At 47.7% G+C, this 12,015-nt stretch overlaps 1 protein-coding gene across 7 annotated transcripts in view; it reads right to left on the bottom strand.

Moving 5' to 3' along the window:
• Positions 1 to 3,234: 3,234 nt before the first annotated feature.
• LRRC34 (leucine rich repeat containing 34) overlaps positions 3,235 to 12,015 on the bottom strand; it is a 431,531-nt gene continuing 422,750 nt past the window's right edge. For 6 of the 7 annotated variants that reach the window (XM_078666060.1, XM_078666064.1, XM_078666062.1 and 3 more), the window contains one exon: positions 3,413 to 3,743. In XM_078666060.1, the coding sequence (XP_078522186.1) occupies positions 3,546 to 3,743 (198 nt within the window). In that variant the 3' untranslated portion in view covers positions 3,413 to 3,545. Of the gene's footprint in view, positions 3,744 to 12,015 lie in introns of all 7 variants that reach the window. The other variant, XM_078666059.1, reaches the window with a different exon arrangement.

Raw genomic sequence — 12,015 nt, forward strand, 5'->3', positions numbered from 1 at the left:
GGGTACCAGAGAATAGTGGGAGTAGCAACCACGGCCTACTTCTGGCACAGGGACGCCTTCAATAGCTCCTTTGGCCAAGAGAACAGTAACTTCCTGACGGAGAAGGGTCATATGATCGTAGGACATGTGTTGGAATGTTGGTGGCATGGAGGGAGGGGTAGTCTCAAAGGGGAGGGAGTAGCCTCTTCAGACTATCTGCAAGACCCACCTATCCGACGTGATGATTCGCAAGTGGGGGAGGTGATGGTGGATCCTGCCGCCCACTGGCAACTGGTGGCCCTGAAAGGTCGGACTAGGAAGGCTTGGAGGCTGCTGCAGGGCGGGCATTGGTGGACTGGCCCGCCTGCTGGGCCCCAGACCCACAACACTGGGTCCCACGTCCCCGGCAGGGCAGAGGCTGGGTAGCTTGCGCAGGCTTGTGGCTCTGGGCAGAAAGTGGTGCAGTACCCCTTCTGTAGCCACAAAACTGGCAAAAGGCAGACTGCTGGGGCGAGAGGTGGCAGCGAGGCCCAAGGATCTTGCCGTAGCCCTAGAGTCATTGAAACGCTCGAGCGACGACAGCCATCAAACGTCATGTCCAAAAGAGTCGATTGGACATCCCCAGAGAAGCCTGTGGAACTCAGCCAGGCATAGTGCCTCAGGGCTACGGACGTTGAAATCGTTCTACCCAACGAGTCGGCGGTATCCAGCCCACACCGGATGTGAACTTCCCTGCATCTTGGCTCTCTCCAACAGCACGGGTGAGCACGGCCCAGGCCTCCTCTGGGCACTGTGGTAGCACTTGCGCAACTGTGTCCCACACAATATGTGTGTAACGGCCCAAGAGACATGCATTGTTCACCGTCCGCAGTCCTAAGCTGGCGGTAGAGAAGATCTTCTTCCCAAGATGGTCCAGTGTCTTGGATTTCCTATCTGGGGGAGCTGTAGAGAATGCCCCTTTTGAGGTTATGGCTTGGACCACCAAGCTCGCGGGGGTAGGGTTTTGGGAGAGGAAAAGCGGGTTGCCCAGGGTTGGGCGGTGGCGTTGGGCAATCATCCCGTTCACAGGAGCTGGGCTTGGACCAAGTACCCAGAAAGATGTCAGTGAGGATGTCATTAAAAGGCAGCAAGGGGCTCCGAAGAGGCTGCTGCCAGCTGAAGCACCTCAGTCAGGAGGTTAGTCCTGACAGCCACTGTAGGAAGCTCAAGGCCCAGGGCCTCAGCCGCCCTACTCAACACCACAGCGTTGGAGTCTCCCTCTTCCGTAGCCATGGTAGGGGAAGTAAACATACAACGGTCTGGGGAGGTATCCAGACCACTGGTATCACCCAATTCCTCTCTCCAGTCCGAGTCTTCAAGTTGGCCTGCAAGAAGGTCAACAGATCCTTCCGGTCTTCCTCACCGCTCCTCCACCGGCTGCCACTCAGGGCGGTAGCGAACACCGGAGATGAACAGTGGGACAAAAGTACCCTCCAGCGCCGGTACCGACGTCGGTCGAGAGCCGTGTCCAAGTCTGGGGTGAGGCTGGGGTCGACGCCGGCTGGGGGCGCTGCCACTGGAATCGACGCTGGGGAAGGTAGCTTGAGGTCGACCTGCACCGCTTGGGAGCCAGGCTTGGATCCATGGGGGCCCTGCGGCGCCGAGGCCGGAGCTGCCAGCATCGAAGGCCTAGAGCCCCCAGCCAAGTCTGTGGGGCCCGGAAGCATGCCAGCGGAGTCGGGCTGCCCAAAGATGGAGTCGAGGGCTTCGTAAAGTACACGAAGCTGGGCGGGGGAGCCCCGGCAATAGGAAAGGGAGAGAAGCGTGGAGTCGTCCTAGCGGGCTGCGAGAACGGAGACAGGGATTGTCGACGCCCTGGGTCCGGTGTCGCGTCAGCCAACAGATGGGGAGAAGGCAAAGAGCAACTATGCTTCTTCGCCTTCTTCTTGTGCTTCAACTTACCCGATGAGTGTAAAGACTTCAATGACAAATGGTGATGGCTCCGCGACCGGTCCTGCGATCTTCCCCTCAACCGGGACCTCGAACGGCGCAGAGCGGACTGCTGGGCCTCCAAAAGCTTCCCCGACTACTCCGGAAAAGGCTTCGGGTTCAGGGCCCGGCAGTCGGAGCACGACTTCGGGTCGTGGTCGCGCTCCAGGCACCAAAGGCACACGAGGTGCGGATCGGTGACCGACATCAACTTGTGACAGGAGTTACAAGGCTTGAAACCGGGCCAACAACTGGACATTCCTCATGCACCAGGAATCGCAAGATTCAAAAAAGATGTCCACAAAAGTCAAAAAAGAGTTAGTCAAAAAGTGAATAGGGGCACGCTCTCTCCGGATCTGCGCTGGCTGGCACAGAAAAGGAAGAACTGACGTCAGTGCACAGGATCGGTGTCTAAGTAGACACAGCAATGTCCTGCTGGCAACCATGATGCAGACGACAAACGTGGAGTCGACCAACTCCACCTACAATCATGCAGGGGTACTGCTAAGAGAAAAAATTATCCGGCTCCACTCTGATGCCTGGGGGTAATTCTAAGGTAAGGAATCTATAACTATGGTCTCTTTCGGATGTATTGTACATATTTGTAATTTTGTGCAAAGTATTTAGTTGTATCTGTATCAAAGTATTTCTCCTTTTTTTAAAAACACGTACTGACTGACATTGAATGTTATTTGTTACATTACTGAGTTCTGAATTATTTACCCATACCACATCCCTAAGTATGTTCTGGGCCCCACTGTCCAAAGAATGATGGGTTGAAATGCTACCCTGAGCAATTGCCACTGGTGAGACAACTTGCAAGCGTTCCTCCCATGACCTTTTGAATTTGAACTTCTGTCATTCCTAGGTGGATGTCATATGGTTTTCTCTTATTGCTTAACCTTATTTTCAGACCTCCAGCTTATGTCACTTAAAGGTAAAACCATAAAGTATACACCAGCGGACACAATAGTAGCTTATATTTTGTAAGGCAAATGATCCCAATGAAATGAAGAAAAAGGAAGAAACAATTTATGTGATTGAGTCTTTTCTCAGACTTTTCACAACACTTCTTATTTGAGCACAGAAACACTGCTGCAGCATGTTTAGAGTATATCTCCTATCCTATGCACCAAACCCAATACCTCCTTTTTAGAAGAAACTACAAGCAACATCATTTCCAACCATGTATTCTGAAATTGCAGGAACCCAAAGCAAACTTTGCAACCCGGAAGGGATATTTGAACGTACAATACAATAGTGTAACATCATGAAACTTTACAGGCCTTAGTGACAGTGTATTTTATTTTATTTTTGACATTTGCGATTATTATAAACATATTTCAAGATTTCTACAGAGATGAAAACACATATTCATTATAAACAGTTATATATTTAAAATCGTTTTTCAGTTGCCTGTCCCTTGCAGCAGTCAATAACGCATAAAATATCCTTAAATTGATAGTTTTTGCAGTTCATTAAAATAAGAGAACTTGTAGTTTCTAAAAATATGTCTGCCATATTTAAGATGTATGATTCCCCACTGGCTATACTGACTGAAAAAAAATAATTACGTTAAAATACAAAAAATAATTACATCACTGAGAACCTTGTAAAATGGCTAGGCTGGAATTACATAGAGGGTTGTCCACTTCTCCATAACTTGGTGTCCAGTAATAATGCTTCCGAAGTCCATGGAAGAGCTCTGCCAGGTACACACGCCCATCCACAATGTAAGGCCGAACATCTGTGCATTCTGCTGTCAAGCGGCCTGTTTTAAGTAAATCTGAAAATGCCTGCAAAGTACAAGATGCAAATGACTTTAGTGCAATTATCTTTTCACACCTTATGTAAAACATTTACATGTCTCTGTCCCGGTTTATTATAGCTTACTTCTTATGTTTCAGTAAAAGCCACATCACGCGTTGGTGCATTTATTTTTTTAAATAATATAGCTCAAATATTTCCTTAAAACATTTACAAAAATGCATCCCTGCACTATCCATATTTCTTTTTTTACTCTCTATGTATGTATGTATATATATATATATATATATATATATATATATATATATATATATATATATATATACCATCGTAGAGTTTAGCCCTCGAAGGAAGAAGCCACAAGATCGGTAAAATTTGCATCCATTTCATTAGGAATCAACTGCAACAGGAGACACAGACAAAAACAGTCACCATCTGTTCTTTTCAGCCAAACCGGTTTCGGGAATCTTATCCCTTTCTCAATGGCATCTGCTGGCAATGATGATGCAGCATGCACTGTGATTTAAAGCGCCTACCTCCAAGGGCGTGGTCACATGAAATGGCCTTCTGGGTCTTGTAGTGCATGAACCAATTGTCTCGAGTGAGTTCATCATTGGAGCCGTAAGTAACTGAATGATTAAAACCCCTGTGGGCTGGTGAAAATGTTGCGCTGGGTGTCCTATTGTCTGTGGTCAGCTGCTCCTGGACACCAATCTCCCGTATATTGATATCGCCATTAGGCGCCAGCACGGTCCGCAGCAAGCGGCAGGCTTTCTTCCGCGGCTCGGCTACAGCCGCCAAACATACCATCGTAGAGTTTAGCCCTCGAAGGAAGAAGCCACAAGATCGGTAAAATTTGCATCCATTTCATTAGGAATCAACTGCAACAGGAGACGCAGAGAAAACAGTCACAATCTGTTCTTTTCAGCCAAACCTGTTTCGGGAATCTTATCCCTTTCTCAATGGCATCTGCTGGCAATGATGATGCAGCATGCACTGTGATTTGTAACTGCTCCAATGATGAACTCACTCGAGACAATTGGTTCATGCACTACAAGTCCCAGAAGTCCATTTCATGTATCCACGCCCTTGGAGGTAGGCGCTTTAAATCACAGTGCATGCTGCATCATTATTGCCAGCAGATGCCATTGAGAAAGGGATAAGATTCCCGAAATTGGTTTGGCTGAAAAGAACAGATGGTGACTGTTTTCTCTGCGTCGCCTGTTGCAGTTGATTCCCAATGAAATGGATGCAAATGTTACCGATCTTGTGGCTTCTTCCTTCGAGGGCTAAACTCTATGATGGTATATATATATATATATATATATATATATATATATATATACATACAAACACATTTTTTTAAAGAACAAAGGTTAAAGTGGCATTAAAGTTAGGTGTGATAATAAATGTGGACTTTGTTTTTTTATAAACCTTAGAAATTCACTGAAAAAAACAAAGGTTATAGTGACGTTACAGTTAGGTGAACATTTCACTGCCCACATAATCTTTTGAACTACAAACAAAAACAGAAATTCACCAGTAGATAGCAGAGCTAACTATAATTAGCTCCACCGCCATGCACCGTTTATGACCTCACATATTGTATCACTCATGACATGAATCATGTGTCTCCTCCGCAGCCTGTCCTGTGGTCCGACCATTTTTTAATTAACTTTGCGCTGCTCTCTACTGCTACATCTCGGACGAGGCCTCTAAAAGACACCATGAGGACCTCCCGGCTTTTTCACCTGATTTCTGCTGACATGTTATCTGAAGCCCTCCTTAGTTTTCCTTGCCAACTTTCTGGCAATCTGGAAGAGAATCTTATTCTCTTCCAGAATTGGTTTACGGCCAGATTGGAGGTGCTGGCTCCCGAGAAGAGGACCAAATCCACGGAGAGACGTAGTTCCGCCCCTTGGTTTACCCCGCATCTGAAGGCCTTACGTCAGGAGTGTAAGAAGGCAGAAAGGGCCTGGCGACGAGCTGATCCAGCCGAGAGATTGCAATATAGAGTGGTGACAAGATCATACCACAGGCAAATCTGGGTTGGGAAAAAGGCGTATTTGGAGCGCAGGATAGACGAGGCCGACAACGCTAGTAGAGAGATTTTTAGAATCGTAAAGGATTTTATTTCTCCTTCCCTAAACACTCCCTCTCATACGCACTCAGAGGCTTGGATAAATCAACTAGCCGAGTTCTTTGTAGATAAAATTAAATCCATTCAGGATTCCTTCCCCCCTAACTGCCCCTTGTTGGATGTCAGCTGTCTGTCGTCCCTGCCTCCTCTGGATGGCAATGGTCCTTTTCTTTGTGAATTCCCTCCTATGTCCCTCACTACTTCTTCTGACCTCCTGTCCCGACTGAAGTCTGGCTCGCCGCTGGACCCTTGTCCGGCGAAGTGTCTGGGGAGAGTGGCATCAGTTCTTAACACCTTACTGAACCCACTTCTTAATTCTTCTTTGTCCACTGGTGTGGTCCCTCAGGCTTGGAAATGCGCTTTGATCCTGCTGTTGATCAAAAAGCCAAACCTTGACCCCCTCATTCATGCAAACTACAGGCCGATCTCTCTCCTCCCGGCGCTGGCGAAAGTAACCGAGAAGCATGTACATCGGTCGATCTCCAATTTTATTGAGGAGAACGACCTTCTCCACATGTCTCAATCTGGCTTCCGTGCTAATTTTAGCACGGAAACTGCCCTTCTCGAGGTCACCGACGCCATCAGGGAGGTTTTAGATTCTGGAGGTAAGGCCATGTTGGTCATGCTTGATTTGTCGGCGGCATTCGACACCGTGCCCCACGAAGGCCTCCTTCTAAGACTCTGGGAAATCGGCCTACGGGGGACGGTGTTGAGCTGGTTTAAATCTTCTCTGACCGGCCGCCGGCAAATGATCTGGGCGCCCCCTTACTCTGCTGATATGTCGCCGCTAGAGGTTGGGGTGCCCCAGGGCTCCATTCTTAGCCCCATGCTGTTTAACATCTTTATGGCCCCTCTGGCGGTGGTTGCGGAATCCTTTGGCGCCCAGATCATATCCTATGCTGACGATACCCAGCTTCTGTTCACATGTGACAGAGGTGGGGTTTTCGACGGCATACGGATTAGGGACTGTCTTGATGCCGTCTTCGAGTGGTTCAGGTGTCATGGCCTTAAATGCAACTCCGATAAATCGGAGCTGCTTTTTTTTGGCTGTACCCCCGATCCTAGCTGGAAGGCCTGGTGGCCACAGGATATGTTTCCCCCGGACAATGCCTCTGTTAAGGCGAAAAACCTTGGAATTCTGATTGACTGTGACCTATCCTTTAGGCCCCATATCATCGGGCTTTCAGGGAAATGCTTTGGCATTCTCAGGATGCTTAGGAAATTTCTTCCTTTGCTGTCACTTCACCACAAAAAAAACATTGTGCAGGCTTTAATAGGGTCGCGTTTGGATTATGCGAACGCCCTCTATTTGGGTCTACCCAAATATCTTTTGACCCGCCTGCAAGTGGTGCAGAATTCTGCGGCTCGACCCATCTTCGGGCTCCCGAGACGGGCCAGTGCCGCCGAGTTACTCAAAGCTTTGCATTGGCTGCCCATCTCTAAGAGAATCCTATTTAAAAGCCTAACCTTGGTTTTTAAAGCCCTTCACGGTATTGGTCCTAAGTACATTAGGAAACGCTTCTCTTTTTATTTGCCTAGCAGGGCTCTGCGATCTGCTTCCTTGGCTAAAGTGGCTGTGCCTGCCATCAAGCGTTCCAGAACTGGAGGCCGGGCTTTCCGGTATCTGGCTTCGCGGGGCTGGAATGAGTTACCTTTGTTTTTACGAAGGGCAAATAGCCTTCTCGCTTTTAGGAAGGAATTAAAAACTTGGCTTTTTTCTGCATAGGGGTTTTCTTTGGTTTTTTTTCAGTTTGTAGTTGTTGTGTTGTCACTCTGTACCCAGTTCTCTTCGCCAAAGCGCCGGGATGCTCTTCGGAGTAGCCGTGCGCTATAGAAGAAAATAAATAACATAACATAACATAACATGTTCTATGATATAATTTATTACATCACAAATGAGATCACTGATGACAACACTAATGAAATTATCCATTGAGTGTGTTGTTTTGTTTTATACTTTGCATAGTGGCAGGTAAGTATCATCCTAGTTCTCTACCCAATTTTGTACGACCTCTTTGCTGCTAATGGATGTAGGTGTTTATAATATGTTTTTGCACCTAATAAGTAATTGGTGTTTAGGGGTATTAAGCACGTTATAAAAATCAATAACTTGTATGCAACAGTGCAATGATTGTAAGTAGTAAATACTAAGGGGGTCATTAAGATGGTGGGAGGATCGCCACTGCCTGCCCGGCGGTGGCGATCCGCCCGCCATCCTAATCTGATTTACTCCCCGCCATATTATTATGGCGGGGGTATCGCGGCAGACACAAAGTATCATCCGCCGCTTTTCCGCTGGTCGGCCATCGTTCCGATTGCCAGCCGGGCGGAGCTGGGGCACAATATGGTGGAGGTGCCTAGAAGGCACCGCCATCCATATTATGATGCATGGTTTCAAAGGCCTTTCCATGGCGGCGATGTGGAAAGGCTGGTGGGAATGTGCTTTGGGGCCCATTTTGGGCCCCCAGGAGGCTGGGGGTGCACTTGGGGGGTACCCATGGTACCCCCCTGCAGTCCCATGCACAAGGTGGCAGGCACCACGTTGTGCATGAGAATGCACAACATGTTGATTTGGCATTGCGGCGGGTGCTGCTGTAAGCAGTACCCGCTGCAATGAAAAATGTGGGGAATGCGACCGCTAGGGTGGTGGTTGCATCCTAATCAGCGGTACGGGACCGCCGCACGTCTGGCGGCCGGTCCCAGCACTGCGAGGACGGCGGGCGGACTTAAGTCCGCCCGCCATCCTAATGGGCCCCTAAGTATTGTAAGCACCATTAAGTATTTTAAGGGAATCTTTTCAGCATGATCATTTCGATATAGGACAGATACTTGCCCATGTACAAGTCCTTGATAAGCCACCAAAGCTGATCAATCTATAACGTTTACAGCAGAGTATAACGAGTGCATAAAGGGTGTGGGTAGTAAGACCTTTAGCACCTTCAGGCCTTGGGTGTTTACAGTGAGTAGTCTCTTTTTGTAGAGGTTTTGTATGTAAAAGTGAACACTGTTCTTAGTAGATACTGTTTAATAATCTGTGGTATATGCGGAAAAGTAAATTTTGCCATGTTCTGTGTCCCTACGCCTCATCCATCATATGTTATGTGTGCATGACCAATATGCATATGTTATTCCCCATGTCCGATTAAAGACGCAATTACAGTTGTGTCCACCTCTAGTATGTCATTTTCCAGTCCTCGTGAATACTACGAATATCAGGCCTATGTAAAAGTAATGTTGCCACGTTTCCCAGTGTGCACGTTATTTCATTATAAAGTCCCCCGTTCCTAGGCCTCAAAAGGGCCCGGACAACAGATTCAGCTCCTGTCTCCTGAAAGCCTCGCTGAGGAGCGATACAGCCCCCACCTGTATCCTCGACCTTTCACTTACTTCCTGCCTCGCAGTGCCCGGTGCAGCCCGGCTCTGCCTCTGAGTCTGCCAAGAGTATGTTATGATTCCAGCTATCAGTTCAGTCCTCCTTTCTCTGCATTCCTAAGCTATTGAACTGCATCAATAGTTTCCGTCATTGTCTAGCCTTCTCGTCTCCACGTTAGAGAAATACTGTATTAATGGTCATTTAGTATTCTTCATCACGCACTACGTGTAGAATAAAGCATGGTCCAGTCTTAGAGTCAAGTTAGCTTTTCCCCTCATGACGTCTAGTTTATATCAACATGTTCCCTAAACATCAGATACTAGATAGGGTTTAGGTACATGTCGCTCCGACCCTCCAGACTCTAGTCTCTGCTCCTAGCACAGAGTTCGTAGCCCCCAGCTTCTCCTAGTAACACGTCATTGCCAGTTTACGCGCACCATTAGGTTAGAGGTCCCGGCTCCTTAGGTAGCCCCCTCCTATGTTTCCGCCCCAATCATGACATATTCTGTTACGTTTGCATCACATGTCTATGTATACTCCCAGTTACACCTCTTTTTACTGTTATCTTTCGCGACTGCTACGCGTCACGCCTTCTGCTCCACCCACTGTTACGCCTACTGCAATGTAATGCTATGTGTTTGCGCTATGTATATAAGTCAATGTATTGGTATTAAAAGTTAGCGCGCTCATCCCAGACCAAGCCCCAGCAGCTGCTGGGCCTCTTTTCCCCTGCTGGGTCATCCTATGCAGGTTGTCCTGATCCTGTCCTTATGCTGTAATAAACCTGCAGAAACTCCTACTACCTCGAATCTTGACTCTTATTTTATTGAGCTATCTGTTATTCATTCATTCATATAAAAATAGATCCGGTATTATTTATTTATATACCACATAATGGCGCCCCAACAGGGACTTGCCCTTTCCCCACGCGTCGGTGAAGCCACGCCGACCCCCTGACCCTCTGCAGCCGTGACGGAACCATACCGTGCACTGGCAGATATTTCTGCTCCAAGTATCCCTCAGGCCCACGGAGGAGACGGAGGAGGCGGTCCAGCATCCGAACGAGACGGTGGAGGAACGCGGCGAGTCCCGACCAGAGCCCAAGCCGAGAGTCCAAGGTCCGAGGTATCCGGAGGCCCACCTGTAACTAAAGTCCGAAGTTCGTCGTCGTCAGTCCAGTCCAGTCCAGTTCCGTCCGAGGCCTTCCGTTCCGTGCTGCCCGGTGAGTACCATTGCTGGGGTAGTATCTAGACAGGGTCAGTCTAAATTGACTCCTGGTCCGTGGGTTGGTGGTACCCAAGCCCACAAACGAAGTGTTCACCTAGGTGGATACGGGTCTTGATGCGTTCCTTTATGGGACCGGTATGTTCCGTACTGTTACAGCAGTGCATCCAGTAACTCTAGTCTGTTCCGTTCTCGAGAAAATTCATGTATGTCTGTTCTCAGTATTTCAAGTACTATTCTGTTCAAACTGTTATGTTATAATGTTGTTTAATGTATTTCCAATGTCGTGGTATGCCTGAATTGTTTTCCCAATTGTTATTGTTTTTCGTGTATTGTATTATGTTCCGATTCAAGTTTACAATGCCGCTCTTTTCCAAGTTACGTCAGTTAAAAACTAGAAAGGGTTTACTAGAAGCAGCAGTTCCTGTCCCGCCTAGGGACAGTCCAGGTCACTTTATGTATCAGAAACATGGCATAAGCGCCATATTGTATCTAGATTTATGGGTAGAGTATACCAAACAGTTAGAAGAAAAGTATAGATGGCCCGTATCGGGTACATGGGATGCCGAATGTATCATGCGAGTAGAAGAAGCATTATGGAAAAAGAAAGCCAGACAGTCACAGAAAGATGCCATCGAGTTATGGCGCAAGGAAGCGCATAGAAGAACCGAAAAGGAAGTCAGAAAGTCAGAGTTAAGTAGAGAATCCCAGGAACGAGCCCAAGAAAGAGAATTAATCGAGATAGGTGAACAAGTCAAAGCCGAACAGTCAGACAGACAGAGGCATGCCCTCATTAAGGGTATGTATCCTCTTCTTGCCGAAGGTTTGCCAAAAGCGGCCCTAGAGGCATCCAGTAATTTCCCGCCACCATTAGTTCCGACCAAGCTACGTCACAAACCGACCGCAGCTGATATTTTTATTTCATCCTATCTGGACGACACAGTCCCAGAATATGCAAATCCTGTTCGCGCTCCGCCAGTCCCTGTAAATCAGGCACTTCCTGCTCTTCCAGACACCGGGGTGCCTTTACCAGCACCCCCGGTCCAGTCCGCCATACAAGTCCAGCCCACGTTACAATTACCGACCCTACCAGGACGAAGAATGTCAGTCGACGATTCTAGTCTAGGGGCCGCAGGAGGAGGTACTCCTCAAACCCCGCCGCCACACAAGCGTTTATCAGCACTCGAATTACATGCTCAAGCATCACAGCGTACTCCTAAAAGTAATAAGTCTGTCACAGAAATCAGACAAGCCCTTGGCGAATGTGTCTATGACGCAGTTCCAGGCGAGTACAATATGGTTTTATATTCCGTACGTGTAAGGAGAGTGACCGAGTATCTAGTCACCTTACCGAATATGAAAGAAGATCTAGACAGAATATATCGTTTCATCCGTACAGGGGATGATCCAGAAAGTATTGGCGAGATTATGTCTCAAAGGAAAGCCGAGATCCAGCTCATGATATTAAAGTTCCTGATCAATTGTCTAATAAGAGAACAAGATTATCCGTCTAAAGATCCCGCCGAAATGAGAATCCTGACAAGGTGGAGTGATAATATAGCCG

Source organism: Lissotriton helveticus, chromosome 11, assembly GCF_964261635.1.
Source record: "Lissotriton helveticus chromosome 11, aLisHel1.1, whole genome shotgun sequence".
Taxonomy (NCBI): domain Eukaryota; kingdom Metazoa; phylum Chordata; class Amphibia; order Caudata; family Salamandridae; genus Lissotriton; species Lissotriton helveticus.